This window comes from Lissotriton vulgaris, chromosome 1_1 (genome assembly GCF_964263255.1).
Source record: "Lissotriton vulgaris chromosome 1_1, aLisVul1.2, whole genome shotgun sequence".
Taxonomy (NCBI): domain Eukaryota; kingdom Metazoa; phylum Chordata; class Amphibia; order Caudata; family Salamandridae; genus Lissotriton; species Lissotriton vulgaris.
In genome coordinates this window covers 978,409,283-978,423,282 of record NC_141685.1, presented here as the reverse complement: position 1 = coordinate 978,423,282, position 14,000 = coordinate 978,409,283, and the positions used below count along the sequence as shown (strand labels likewise).

Here is a 14,000-nt window from a genome sequence, read left to right as displayed (position 1 = left end):
TAGATGTGGGGATAGGAATAGTAAATCTATACTTACCAATACATGCTCACTGTGACACAATAATGGTAGTCTACATACTGGAGGTGATATGTCTGCATGTCAACACCCTGCATGCAATATTATGGTACAGTACTCCACTGAGGAGTGTAGAGGGAGGAGGGGGCTTTACCCTTTTCCCATTCAAAACTATTGGATAGAACACTCTAATCCTTAAAGCATGGGGGAAACAAAAGGATATATTACTAGTGATACCCCATGCTCAAAGAGGAATTATAGAGTTGAGAAGTGACCCCCATAACCAAGACTCTAAGCCTAAAGCTGAATGATAACCTAAAGGAATGAGACCCTGTGCCCACCGAAAAATCAGCAGAACACTGATGTGAAATCTTAGGTTGAAAGAATGGGATACACGACTATTACCCTATGTATATATTAATGTAGTATGATAGAGGCCTCGGATGCTATGTCAATGATACCATAGACCGTTGGAGTGTAACTCTTTGCCCATGGCTAAAGAGTAACAGAATAGGGTAACTACCTTCACTCATAAGGGGTATTAAACTCAAGCCTGTTGCAAATGGATGACTTAGCCCAGCACCGGTGTAGTGACAGAAGGGAAAAGGACTCTAGCCCTATCCCTATAGGAAAGTAGTGAGCGAAAAGAAATTAGACCATTTCTATGAAGCACAAGTGAAACATAGTTTTCTTACTCAAGGTATGAAGGTAACAACTGTTCTAAATTACACAAACAGTGCCACCATTTGGTAGATTGTCATAAGTTCCCATGTTGATAATTAAGTGCAGGTGCCAAGCACCGGAAACCACCTGTTCAAATTAAGCACTGCACGTTCACCAGTATCACAGAAAGTTCCATCCATCATGGTAATATGACTTCTTTTATTGTCCTGTATAGCCTTCTTTGAGGCTCATTACAAGTTTGGTGGTCCGATGGTCCACCACACTAGCGGTCTGACCACTGTATTACGATTTTGGCAGTCTGACTGCCATGAAACCTCTGCTACTGCTGGGATCCCTGATCCCTCAGCGGTCTTGCAGCGGTCGAGGCCCCAATATGCTGGTGGTGCTGCTGCAGCACCGCCAAGCATTTTACGATTGTCCTCCCTGCCACAGTTTTCATGGCAGTGAGCCCGCCATGAAAAGTGTGGCAGTGAGGAAACTAAGGAGGCCCAAGAGTGCCTCCTGGTGCATCTATGTACAGGGGTGTATGCAGGGGGCACATGGTGTGCCCTCCTGTCTGTAAGCACCCCCATATTCCTGCAGGGAATGAAATGCACAACATTGTGCATTTTAGTCCATCTAGGAACGGGCTGCGGACACGGTTTGGCAGTCTTGGAGCGGGCGCTGTTTTAATGGGCCACTCTAAGGGGTCCATTACGATGGCGGGCAGACTTTGTCTGCCCGCCACCGTAACGGAATGCCAGACCGTCTGCCAGGGGTGAAGGTCTCGCACCTGCAATTAGGATGCCACCACCACCGTGGCGGTGGCATCACCCATTACCAGCATAGTGGCGGGCAGTGCGCACAGCACCGCCCGCCACAATGCTGGGAATGGACGGTGTGCATTGGCATGCACAAGGTGACAGGCACCGCGTGGTGCCTGCCACCTTGTCCATGCCAATGCAGAGGGGTACCATAGGTACCCCCATGTGCACCCCCGAACATCCTGGGGGCCCACTACGGGCTCCCAACAGCGAAAACTGCATGCCTTTCCATGGCGGGAACGCCGCCATGGAAAGGCTCAGCTCCGCCCTCCTCATAATATGGGTGGCGGTGTCTTACAGACACTGCCACCATATTGTGGCAGTTGTCCGCCCCGTCGACGTGTCGACCGGCAGAAAAGTGGAGGGCAGTCTTCCTGTCTGCTGCAGACCCCCCAGGCATCCTAATGTGGCAGGGTGAATCATGGACGGATGGAGGGCGGATCGCCCCTGCCGGGCCGGCGGAGGCGATCCGCCCGGCCATCATAATGGGCTCCCAAGAATTCAAAACTTGTAATCAGGCCCTTCCTCAATACTTTATACATCTCCACTCCCCATTTACGCCTTCACTCCTCACTCTCTCTCTCTTCTCCATGACCCATTGTATTACTGGCCTTATTGAACTACATATTCATCAATATATTGTATCACGTCTTTTCCTCCTCTTGCACCTTAAGACCATTCATCTTTCCTTCAGAGCCTCACCTTAACAGTGGCTGTGCCATTGTTGCCAGTGCTTGGGACGTAGGTGAACTCTGCACGTTGGTCATCTAAGCGCCTACTCTGTGAGTGAGCCAGCATGTCCATCAGCTTGTTCATCTCGGGTGGGGGGCTGTCTGGAGCTGGTATAAACAAAGAGAGGACCAAGCGGTTACATGTAGGTGTGTAAACAGAAGTATGACCTCAAAAGTATCTTGCAGTTCTCATTGTTTGCCATTTTTTTATATCTAAACTTTGACAGATTCAAACACCTTTACTAAAATTGAAGCATTTATTACTTTGTTTATTTTACAATTTAAAAAAAAATTGAAAAACATATTAGCGTCCAGGGACAACGCCAGAGAAGAAACAAAAAAGTGACATGTGAGATGTGGTCTGTCAATTAAAATGTGAGGTGTCAGCTAAAAAATTATAAAAGTGTCTGTAAGTAAAAAAGGAAACTCATGTCTTTGGGATTTTGGAATAGGTAAACAGCTCCATGGTTTAAAAAATATTGTACTACAGACTAGAGTAATTTGGTGTTACCACCCAGATTTATATCAGGCCCAAAGCCAATGGGTTTAACAGTGAAATATTTGCTGACTCCATTCTGAAATTTCTCTTTTATGCTGAAACGTTCCTTTTATTTTCAACATCCGAAAAAACTTATTTGGGAACATTTTCAGAAATTCTGTAAAATTAGAGAAAATTATCATTATGGTACAAATATGAGTATGCTGCATTATTAAAGATTACTTTTTTAGGCTACCTAAGAGAACACATGATAGAGACGTTCTTGATCTGTTCAACATACAAACATAAACTTGAAAAAAATTGGCACTCTTCTTAAAGACTATATTAAAAAAAGGGGAGACAAGAGAAGTTTCCCAGAGATGCTCATCCTCCTATTAACATATATCTCAAGAAAAAAAGAGCCCAGGTTCGTAGTGTGTTTTCTAAGTGAAATAAAAAATACTCACCTAATAGGAGAGCTATGCTTTACTCCTTCCTCCAGACAGTATGTTTATACCCATACTTTTATTCCTCTTTCCCCTTTTTAGGTCATGGACCGTAGGCTGCGCTTGCGCAGTCTCGGTCAGAGATTTCATGTTTTTTAGTAGGGGGCTTGAACCCGCCTCTCTTTTCCATTGGCTAGCTTCCTAAACGGAGGCCAGCCATTGGAGGAGAGGGGCATCACTCGGTTCAAGCCCCGTCTTTTTCGGATTCGGGGGCGTGTTTTTTGCGTTCTTTCTATCTGTGACGTCATCCGTCACTCAGCAAAAAACACGCCCCCGATTCCGAACATTTCGGAGCTTTGCGGCAGCCATTTTTTTTTGTTGTTGGCAGGAACAGCCTCGCTGCCACTCCAGGTAAGTTTTGATTTTTTTCTTGCTCGCCGGGTCTGAGAGTTGCGAAGGAGACCTGGCAGTGAGCACGTTTAATCCAGACTTCGCCCCTCCCCTCCCTGTGGCCTCATCTCCTATACTGCCATTAATGCTGCAATCACCTCGGGGTCCCATTTGTTTGGAAGGCGGCAAAGGCTTTAATCTCAGCCTAATTCGGCTGCTTTTGATGAGAGTTGCTGTGCCAGAGCTGGGGCTGGGCAGGTTACAGCTCACACCGCCACAGAGGAGAAGAGAAGCAGCAGTGAGCGCAGCAGCAGCACCCGCAGTGTCAGCAGAGGAGGACGGCGCACAGGCACAGCCGAGCCTGAGCAGAGCAGGAGGAGGCACGGCCACAGAGAGGCTGCAGCCTGCACAGAAGCGCAGGAAGCTCAGAGCAGGCACACCGGCTCTGTGAAGGACCCGGCAGAGAGCGCAGGAGCTGGGACAGGCGCTCTGCAGAGACACTCGGGGGCGGTGGAGACAGTGATGCGATCCATCGAGAGACTCCGTGCTTACAGACCCTTCCCTCAAACGCAGTGAGTCGGACCCGCAGAAATAGTGTGCAGGAGCCTGGACAGGCAGTCCCTGGCACTCGGAAAAGAGACTGCACGAGCTTGGGAGAGGCTTTCAGACAGACACACTGCCTGCCCTAGGCGGGACAGTCCACAAACAGGACTCAGAGGAGCCCTCGGAGACTAGAGGCTGGCACCTCCCTGGCAGTGACCGCCCTCGCGCTTGGCTGTGGGGCCCTGCAGCAGTCGGGGTCCGCAGCGCACGCACGGGGATCCCTGGATCTCACTGCCCTCGGACACCCCTCTACCCCAGAGGCGACCCTGCGGGGGTCACCTTGAGCCTGCCGCCCCCATGCCAGTTGGGTCATGATCACTTTCTGCCGCAAGAGATCGTGTGTTCGGCCAGCAGCCCGTGCCGCTTTCCTGCACCCCGTGCCACCCTCGGACCCCGCGCGCCAGGCCCAGGGGCTCCCCATCAAGGTGCTGAAAATGCGGACGGCTGGAGCGGACACATCCTGCACCCCGAATACCTGCAGCCCCTGCCCTCCACGCCCGTCAGTCCTATTGAGGTAAGTGCCCTGGCTGTGCTTGCTCCCCTGCCCCCTGGCTGTGCTTGCTCCCCTGCCCCCTGGCTGTGCTTGCTCCCCTGCCCCCTGGCTGTGCTTGCTCCTCTACCCCCTGGCTGTGCTTGCTCCCCTGCCCCCTGGCCCCTGGCTGTGCTTGCTCCCCTGCCCCCCGGCTGTGCTTGCTCTCCTGCCCCCTGGCTGTGCTTGCTCTACTGCCCCCTGGCTGAGCTTGCTCTACTGCTCCCTGGGTGTGCTTGCTCCCCTGCCCCCTGGCTGTGCTTGCTCCCCTGCCCCCCGGCTGTGCTTGATCCCCTGCCCCCCGGCTGTGCTTGCTCTCCTGCCCCCTGGCTGTGCTTGCTCTACTACCCCCTGGCTGTGCTTGCTCCCCTGCCCCCTGGCTCTGCTTGCTCCCGTGCCCCCTGGCTGTGCTTGTTCCCCTACCCCCTGGCTGTGCTTGTTCCCCTGCCCCCTGGCTGTGCTTGCTCCCCTACCCCTGGCTGTGCTTGCTCTCCTGCCCCTGGCTGTGCTTGCTCTCCTGCCCCCTGGCTGTGCTTGCTCTCCTGCCCCCTGGCTGTGCTTGCTCTCCTGCCCCCTGGCTGTGCTTGCTCTCCTCCCCTGGCTGTGCTTGCTCTCCTGCCCCCTGGCTGTGCTTGCTCCCCTGCCCCCTCGCTGTGTCATCTGCCGGGAGTATTTAAACTGGCCCGGTGAAGCTATTCTTCCCCTATCCTTCCTGCCGTGACGTCTTGGCTCTTGCAGACCTCCTGACAGTCTTTTACCGGTAAGCCTATTTAGGGAACATGTTGCTTTGTTTTGCTTGATTCCTGGATTTTCTAGACTTTGATGAATTGTGTCGGGTATAATGTCTCTTGCCTGAGCGGCTACCATGTATATGTATTCCCAAGGGGGAGATGGGCTATACTTTAATTCAGGAATACTGCCTTGTTTTCATACTTGATGGGTGAGACTCGAGGCTTAATGAAGAGGGCCTAGCCATATGGTCATTACATATATCTATCTGTGATGGCATTATGCCTTTAGTTAGCAGAAGCGTGGATCATAAGTGGCTCTGTCTGTCTGTGGTTCTGTCTGTGTGTGGCTCTGTGTGTGTGTGTGGCTCTGTGTGTGTGTGTGGCTCTGTGTTTGTGTGTGGCTCTGTGTGTGTGTGGCTCTGTGTGTGTGTGTGGGGCTCTGTGTGGATAGCTTTTTTTGTAGGTGGCTCTATGTGTGGGTGGCTCTGTCTGTGAGGGTGGCTCTGTGTAGGTGGTTCTATGTGAATGACTGTGTAGGTGGCTCTGTGTAGGTGGCTCTATGTGTGTGTGTGGGTGGCTTTGTGTGTGTGGTTCTGTGTGGGTGTAAATGCAATAGGTCATGCATTTGCGAGCGATTAAGCTATTGGCATTGTAAATGACAATGCCATTTATTTAACGATAAAGCGATTGGCATTGTAAATGACAATGCAATTTATTTATGATTTAAAAAAAAAAAAGGTCATGAGCAATGCCAATAGCTCTATCTTTAATAATGCAGAGACCATTGCATTGTAAATGCTTGTTTAACCATACCGTCTGGAGAACGGAATAAAGCATAGCTCTCCTACCCGGCAGGTATTTTTAATTTCACTTACTAAACCCTTCCAACTTCTATTCTACCACCATCAGTGCTTCAGCGTAGTTTGCAGGTAGCAGCAAGCCCCATTCCGTGGCGGAACAGGAAGGACCCTATGATGAAGCATGCCACCAAAGGGCAACCCTGGTGGGTGAGGGCTATATTAGGAAATCCCTGCACTTTTTTCTCACCCTGTAGGAGGTATAGCATACACTACGAAGACGGGCTCTCTTTTCTTGAGATTCTTCTTAAAGATACAGACAATGTTATTGCAATATGGCTGCCACTAATACACAACCAGGGGCCCCCTGAACTACGCTAATATAGGGCAAACTAGCAGAGGAATAAAGAGTTATAAGGAAGAACAAAGAGAGTGCCCTTTACTAATACTTATGGCCCAAATAGGGTCCTGAGTTACAAAATTGCAGTGCAAAACTCACCAAAACCAGAAGCAAATGAATTAGGTCCCTTAGTTTGAAACTTATCCATTGAGTCTTCCAAGGTCCTTGGGGTGACTCCTTCAGGACCTAATTCATCACTGAAGATCTGGCAACCGTTGCACGATATATTGTTGATGAATGATGTATGTATGAGTGTGTTTGAATCTTATGGATGCATTGAATAACTGTGGAGTGCATGGAGAGGTATGAGTTCCTTTGAATGTGTTTTGGGATGAATGGGTGTCTAAATTGAATGTTATAACCGCTTTTTGATTGACATGTGTATGCATTGATATCTATGTAATTATTCTCTTTTTTGCTATAAAAGAATATACACTTACATATAAATGAAATAAAATAATTAATTTTGTTTTACAATGAGTTGGTTTTGGACAGTCTGATTTGCTTCTGGTCTTGGTGAGTTTTGCACTGCAATTTTGTAATTCAGGACCCTATTTGGGCCATAAGTCTTAGTAAAGGGCACTCTCTTTGTTCTTCGTTATAACTCAATATGGCTGCCACCGCCAATGTCTCATATTTGTTCACGTTTGGGTGCGCTTTCTAGTAAGTCCTCTTTTGAAACACTGAAGCATTTGACGAAACTGGATTATTTCAATACCTCTTATGATAAATATGTAATTTAAAAGCCAACAGCTGTGCTGGAAAGCACTGGATATGAACTTGTAAATGATTGGTGGAACTGGTGTACACAAGGGCAATTTATAAACCCAAAAGGAAATACTGTTCTAGCGGGCATGGGGCAGTTTATAGAGTCTTTAGGAATGGTTGACTAGTGAGCCATGGTGGTGTACATGGGATTTAAGGAAAGAGTTATTTGCCGGCTCTGCGATTTAAAACAACCATTGGAAAACAGGACTCAACTTTTTGAATTATTGGCTTTGCCAATGTTTTCTGCCCATGCTGTGAAGCACTGGTGAAAGGAAATGCGTTTAGCCAAAGCTTTGCAGCATCAGCCCCCCAAAAAAGAAGAAAAAATAGAGCTACCACATGTAAACCTTCATGCAGCATGACGCTATGGTGAACTAGCGCAATGATGTATGCATGAATGCATCACCATACATATGTGTGCATAAAACATAATGGAGCCACCATTTCATTTATATTTTATTTACTGGTCCTTAGTGGTAGTTTCCACTGTTAGCAACACACCAAGATGAAAGAAAGACAACACATGCACTTTAATGGAGTTCTGAAAGAAATGGAAAAAAGTAGTTCCCCGAAGTTGTGAGCAGTAGACGGATACAAGTCATCCAATTGTTTTATTTATTTTATTTATTTATTTTACATTACAGAATCAAATCGTTGTAAAGATGCTTTCCTCCAGGAGGAGGCCAAATACAAGAACAGGAAGGAAACCCATTGATTAGAAGCAAGGAAATGAGAGTGCGTGATAAGAATGCCAACCATTGGAAACCAGTAGGCTGGCTCTAAACCCTCTGTAAGTTTTTGGCATGGTCCAAGAGAGGTCTTTTGATAACAGACACCTGAAAGCTTTCGGTAGGCGAGACCTAAACAGTATTGGAATGGTTGCGCTAGCACAAAGGGAAAGCTGTTTAGGAGAACTTGTTTATGTGGCTCAAGGGTAATTTATGGTCTCTAGGAGTGGTTGTGCCATTAGGCATAAGGCTATTTACAGACAGTTATGAATGGGTGTGCTACCTGTCATGCCAGCCGATTACAAATGGTTTAGTAATGGTTGCACTAGCAAGCAGGAGAGCTGCTTACAGGCTAAAGGAGAACAACCTCCTTAGATAGCACAGGGCTGTTTAGGGGCTGTAAAGCAATGGCTGCAGCAGTAAAACCAGGCATGGTGAGACGGGGAAGAGATGACTGCACTAGTGAGCAGTGGGCTGTTTATGGACAGTAAATAATGGGTGCTTTCCTCAAACGTTACAGTCACGCATCCTAATATTCCCACATCCTTCCCTGGTCTAATGTCTCAAGACCTTTCTCTTATTCATGCCTATCTGGCAAAATGTTCCCTGAAACAAAATGTTCCCTGAAAAAATAATTCTCTGACACAATCAATTATTTCAAACTTTATTTTGCAACAAATCAAGGGACATTTTGATGATGAGTCTCTATGGCAAGAGCAATCTAATGAAAATATTAACATACAACACTGTAATTCAGTGGTTCAAGTGGAATGAAAAAGGAAAGGGACTCTAAATGTGGCCAGAGAAGAAATAACTAGGAATCCTTTACAAGGGCCATGGTCTACGTAATTAATGGCATGGTTTAAAACATGCAAACTAAAATTCGCTGTACCACCTGACCAGTATTTGGGTGCCTCTCTGTGGGTGTTGTTTCTATCCAGACACATCACATAATTATGAATATACACCTAAAAACAAGCTTGACAGCAGTATTAGATAAGTAACAGCAAAGATGCAGTGAATAATTAGAATCGAAAAGTTTCAGTTCTGACAATATAATGCTGTATATTAAATCCTACCACGGTCTTGTTGAAAGGGATAGTGGTCTCAACCACTCCTGTTCTCCCCTTCATGCCACTTACCTCTGCAGTCTCTCTCGCTCTGTTAAACACGTATGTCCTTTTTCGCCTCACAGCTTCTGGAATCCTCCAACTGCATATCCCACTCATCATCTATCTCCTCCTTATCACTATCTTTACACTCTGTTCTGCATATATATTTTTGTGCGAGCTCTCTTTCACCATGCCCCTTCCTCTATCTCGCTCATAAACATGCACACACACATGTTGCACGTACACACACACACACACACACACGTTCTTTCTTCTTCTCCCTCTGTTTCCCCCCAACCCAGCCCACCCCTCCTTGTGTTCCTCCCCTCCTTCTTCCTCTGTGTGCCTCTCTCTCTCTCTCTCTCTCTCTCTCTCTCTCTCTCTCTCTCTCTCTCTCTCTCTCTCTCTCTCTCCTCCTTCTCTCTCCCCTCCTCTCCTCACCTGCCAACATTTATTTTGGCGCTGTCAACAGTTCAGCAGCTGTGTCAATCTCCTTCCAACACTTTTATATAAAATGTCAAATACAATTGGCAAATAAAATACTCTGTGTGCTCTGCAGGGAGGTCACTGAGTGGGTGAGCATTCAGTTTAAACTACTTTATGACCCACTAACATACACTGGGAGAGACTTGCACTGCCTATAACTATAGTGCTCTCAAACATTGCCCATAATCAACACTAACCCACTACCTGAACTCATCCACCATCTAGAGGCAGCCCATTACTGCCAGGTCTGACACCAAACTGGATCTGCCCTACTTAAAGCCATGTTGCAATTTAACAGAATTCTACACTCTAGTGTCGAATTACAGTTTTTGTGTCAAATATCACGATCTGAGCTCAGAATAAATTACAATTGTGAAAACCTTCAGGTATGACTAGGCAAAATGATAGGGAAAAACTTTGGCAAGTGCAAGAGTGTGCAGTTTTGGGGGCAGGAAAAAAACCTTGTGTTGATGCACCAGAACCGCCTGGGTAATACCATGTCCGTGAGAAATTCCGTTGGGCAGTTTTTCAACAACATTTTACTGTATCTCTCAGAATGAGGAGCCATTTCTTAAAATTTGAGCGGAAACAGGTTAGGGTTGCCACCTTTCTTAGAAAAAATGCTGGCTATTTGTTTAAGTTTTGCTGTTATAAAACGCCCAAAAGCTGGTAGGAGAAAACTAATTCATGAAAAATGATAATTGTAAATTGCATTTATAATGCTCTTACTACCCCATATGAGGCGTTGAAGCGATTTGTGGCGAGTAGCATGCTACTCTGGAAGCCAAGATTAGAGTTAAAGTTAAATAGTTAGTACATGAGTAATATGGGCTTTCTTTTTTCCTTGTGGATTAGTTGTGGTAAGTTTGTGGTCTTGAGTCCTGGTGTGTTTAGAAGTGTTTGAGTCGGAAAAGAATGATAGGAGTGGATTAGAAAAGGAAAGCTGTAAGTTGTTATTGGGAGCAGTGGGCATGTGAGCATGGTAGTTGGGTGAATTGGCTGCAAGGATGAGGGAATTTGAAAAGGATGTATGGGAGTTCCATAGTCAGAAAAGTTTGGAATGGGTGTGAGAGAGGAGTGATAGGTCAAAGGTTGAAGGAAATAGATATATTTTTATTTTTAACAAATTACTGAAATTACCATATACATGTACACAGACATACCCACGCATTAAATATGTAGTGATATGCATGCGTATATATAACTATACATATTTGTCACTTGGTAAAGTTCTAGTAGAATGCCCAGATAACTCTTGGATTTGTCTATTTTACTCCAGGAAGATCCTATGCTGACTTAAGGATGGGGTTCTTACTCCAGGACGATCTCATGAGTAGTACATGTTGAATATGTTTGTAATATGTGAACGTTAATAAATCATTTTTTTAATTTTAATTTTATTTTTTGCTTGAAGAGTGGATCTATTGTGGTTACAGGAAACACCCAAAACCACTTTGCATGTGAACTGGAAGAATGGGTTGATTGCTTGCCCACATATAGGAAAAGTTCAGGTTGCCTGCATGAATATCCCTGTCCCTATCTGCTCATCCCATCAGGCTGTCCAAGACTGCATAGACAGGAAAGCAATCTTGCAGAGGTTCAGGGTTGCACTTTTTCTGAACATCTGTAAATCAAAGGAGATCCTAGAAAGGGGAGTTTCCTGCTTACCATGCAAGATTCACCCCGCTATTACAATGAGGACTGTTTTTGTTACAGCTGGACAACTTCATGATTCACTCAAGAATATCTATGTTTGCCACTCTATCACAACTTAAAAGCACCAAAGTGTTGTTAAATGTTGCCACAGTCCGGATTCCTTTTTAGCATGGCTACTACACCTCTGTTTGCACATTTAGGAACAATTTACATAGCTTTAAGATACTTTTTAACGAAGTTCTGTGTATGTTTATTGTTTCACATTTCTATTTCAGATGAGAAGAAAAAACGACTTTCATGATGTTCTCAATATTTTCACTGACTGGACATACAAAGATACAGGGCACGGCAGGCTGGTAAATACCCAGCCAGGTGGCAACCCTAAGCAGGTTTGTGAGTGTGTGCAAGTTTTCCTCATCTGCCCATGCCTATAAAGTAGTGTCATTCAGCAGACACCCCACGTCCTGGTTGGGAACTGAAATTGCAAAAGACCTCATTCCCCTCCCCACAGTGCGACCAGAGTGACTTACAGCGATCCTCCGGGCCTGTGCTGCCGCCTTTGTTGTGTACAATCTGGATGTTACAGCGCTGCTCGTCCATCCGCGTGCCCTGGACATGGCTGAGGAGGTTGAAGAAGCCCTCCTGCTCCGGGGGGATTTCCTGCCAGCAGAAACCAGAAACACTACAGATCACATAATCAGTGATACGTGGGGGGGGGGGGGCACAATGGTAGTCACATTCTATATTGATGTACAGTCGCCTTAGCATCACACAGCACATTGGTGATATTATACACTATTTTATAAACACCAGTCCTGGGAAAAAGATGAAAGGTGTGTATCTAACGCATGTGAGACGACATAATTACACATTTTAAATAGCGGGCGGGCCGTGGGCTGGTCTCTCATCACTGACAGCAGTTCCTTGTTTAAAGGCCACTGGAGTTATTCCCTGTATCCAGAATGGTCAGCCCAACCCTGACGTTTCTTTATATTTCCCTAGTGCACATGGAGTTGGGAACTGAAATCTTAAGAGAGTTGGTGATGGCCGACCACAGTACATAAGTATATTGTACTATTTTTAAAGTGTGCATCGGTATTATCTCTCCTCCACTCCATTGTCATTGTCTGCTTAACACCTTAAAAAAGTTTCACCTCAATCCCTCACCCGAAGAGTATTCCCTCATAGTTAGATAGATTGGTAGATAGAGACAGATAGACGGATAGATAGATAGATAGATAGATAGATAGATAGATAGATAGATAGATAGATAGATAGATAGATAGATAGATAGATAGATAGATAATAGATAGATAGATAGATAGATAATAGATAGATAGATAGATAGATAGATAGATAGATAGGATAGACAGACAGACAGACAGACAGAGAGACAGACAGATGACTACACCAGCAAAAACAATTGTGAAAATGGAGTCAGTACACATTGAGCAAACAGTCCGCAGCTACTGATTTTACAATATTTTGCAAAAACTATTGGAGACCAAGTCCCGCATTTTGTTTGCATGACCACACCACCACACAAAAGCAATTGCTACCAAACCAGAAATTAAAATGTACTAACATAGGTAACCTGACTACAACTATATGCAGACTCAGCAAATGATAAAGGCACACAAACACCACATCTTAGAAAGCAAGTTATGGCAGCAGCCACAGAGACCTTACTCCCATTAAACAATTTGATAAAAGGAACGAGAACACTAGGAAAACCATCTCCTTTCTTTACTCCTTATTAATAGACACACTCCACAACACCCCATCCCCCCTCAACATAAGATGTTTTGGGAACAGATATTAATGGCAGATATTCCACAAACAAAATGGAAATATTTGTGGACGGACATTGCAAAATGTAACTACTCACTAAGCATGAAAGAAGTCCACTATAAGATAATGTATGACTGTTATTTTATACCGCACAAAATTAAAAAAGATATTCCCCAATACGTTGGAGCAATGTCGGAGAGGTTGTGGACTTTTAGGAGACTTCCGCCACATATGGTGGGACTGCCCAATTATTTGTCCTTTTCGGACAGAGATTTTAGCGCATATTAAAGACATCTTGGGCTACCCGACCCCAGACACTCCAAGTTTTGCACTATTAGGCCGGAGAGAGGACACACTGCAGCAACAATCTAAAGGAGATAAAGCAATTATGTGGCTATGTCTAGGGGCGGCTAAAAAAAATAATAGCTGCAGCCTGGAGGCAAAGGGAAGCTCCAACACTGACCCAATGACACTCTCGTCTGTGGCAGGCCCTTACCATGGAGAGAATGGCTGACATTTTCTGAGACGATTTAAAGCATTTGAATTCACGTGGGGTCCTCTGGTGTCATAGCTCTCCCCTGGGCTTCCATTGGTGACTTGCCCAATTAGAACAAGGGTGCTTCATCTCTTCCAGTTTTAGATTTCTTGAAGTGTCTCCTTACCTTTGAACATACCCCCACCATAGACTTGCGCCTCTCAGAAAAGCTCCTTATAGGCCATGCAACACATACAAAATTGAAGTTTTATTGCACTATTTACTATTTTATTATTTTTCCTTTTATTACCTCCTATGAGACTTGGGTGGGGGGGCTTGGTCATCGTTGGGGAAATTTTACAATGTGCCACAGCATA

The 14,000-nt window shown here is 45.5% G+C and overlaps 1 protein-coding gene across 1 annotated transcript in view; it reads right to left on the bottom strand.

Moving 5' to 3' along the window:
- PCP2 (Purkinje cell protein 2) overlaps positions 1-14,000 on the bottom strand; it is a 146,157-nt gene that overhangs the window by 61,091 nt on the left and 71,066 nt on the right. Inside the window, exons 3-4 of the mRNA XM_086960374.1 lie at positions 11,888-12,017; positions 2,205-2,341 (exon numbers count right to left, since the gene is read on the bottom strand). Of these exons, the coding sequence (XP_086816500.1) occupies positions 2,205-2,341; positions 11,888-12,017 (267 nt within the window). The remainder of the gene's footprint in view (positions 1-2,204; positions 2,342-11,887; positions 12,018-14,000) is intronic.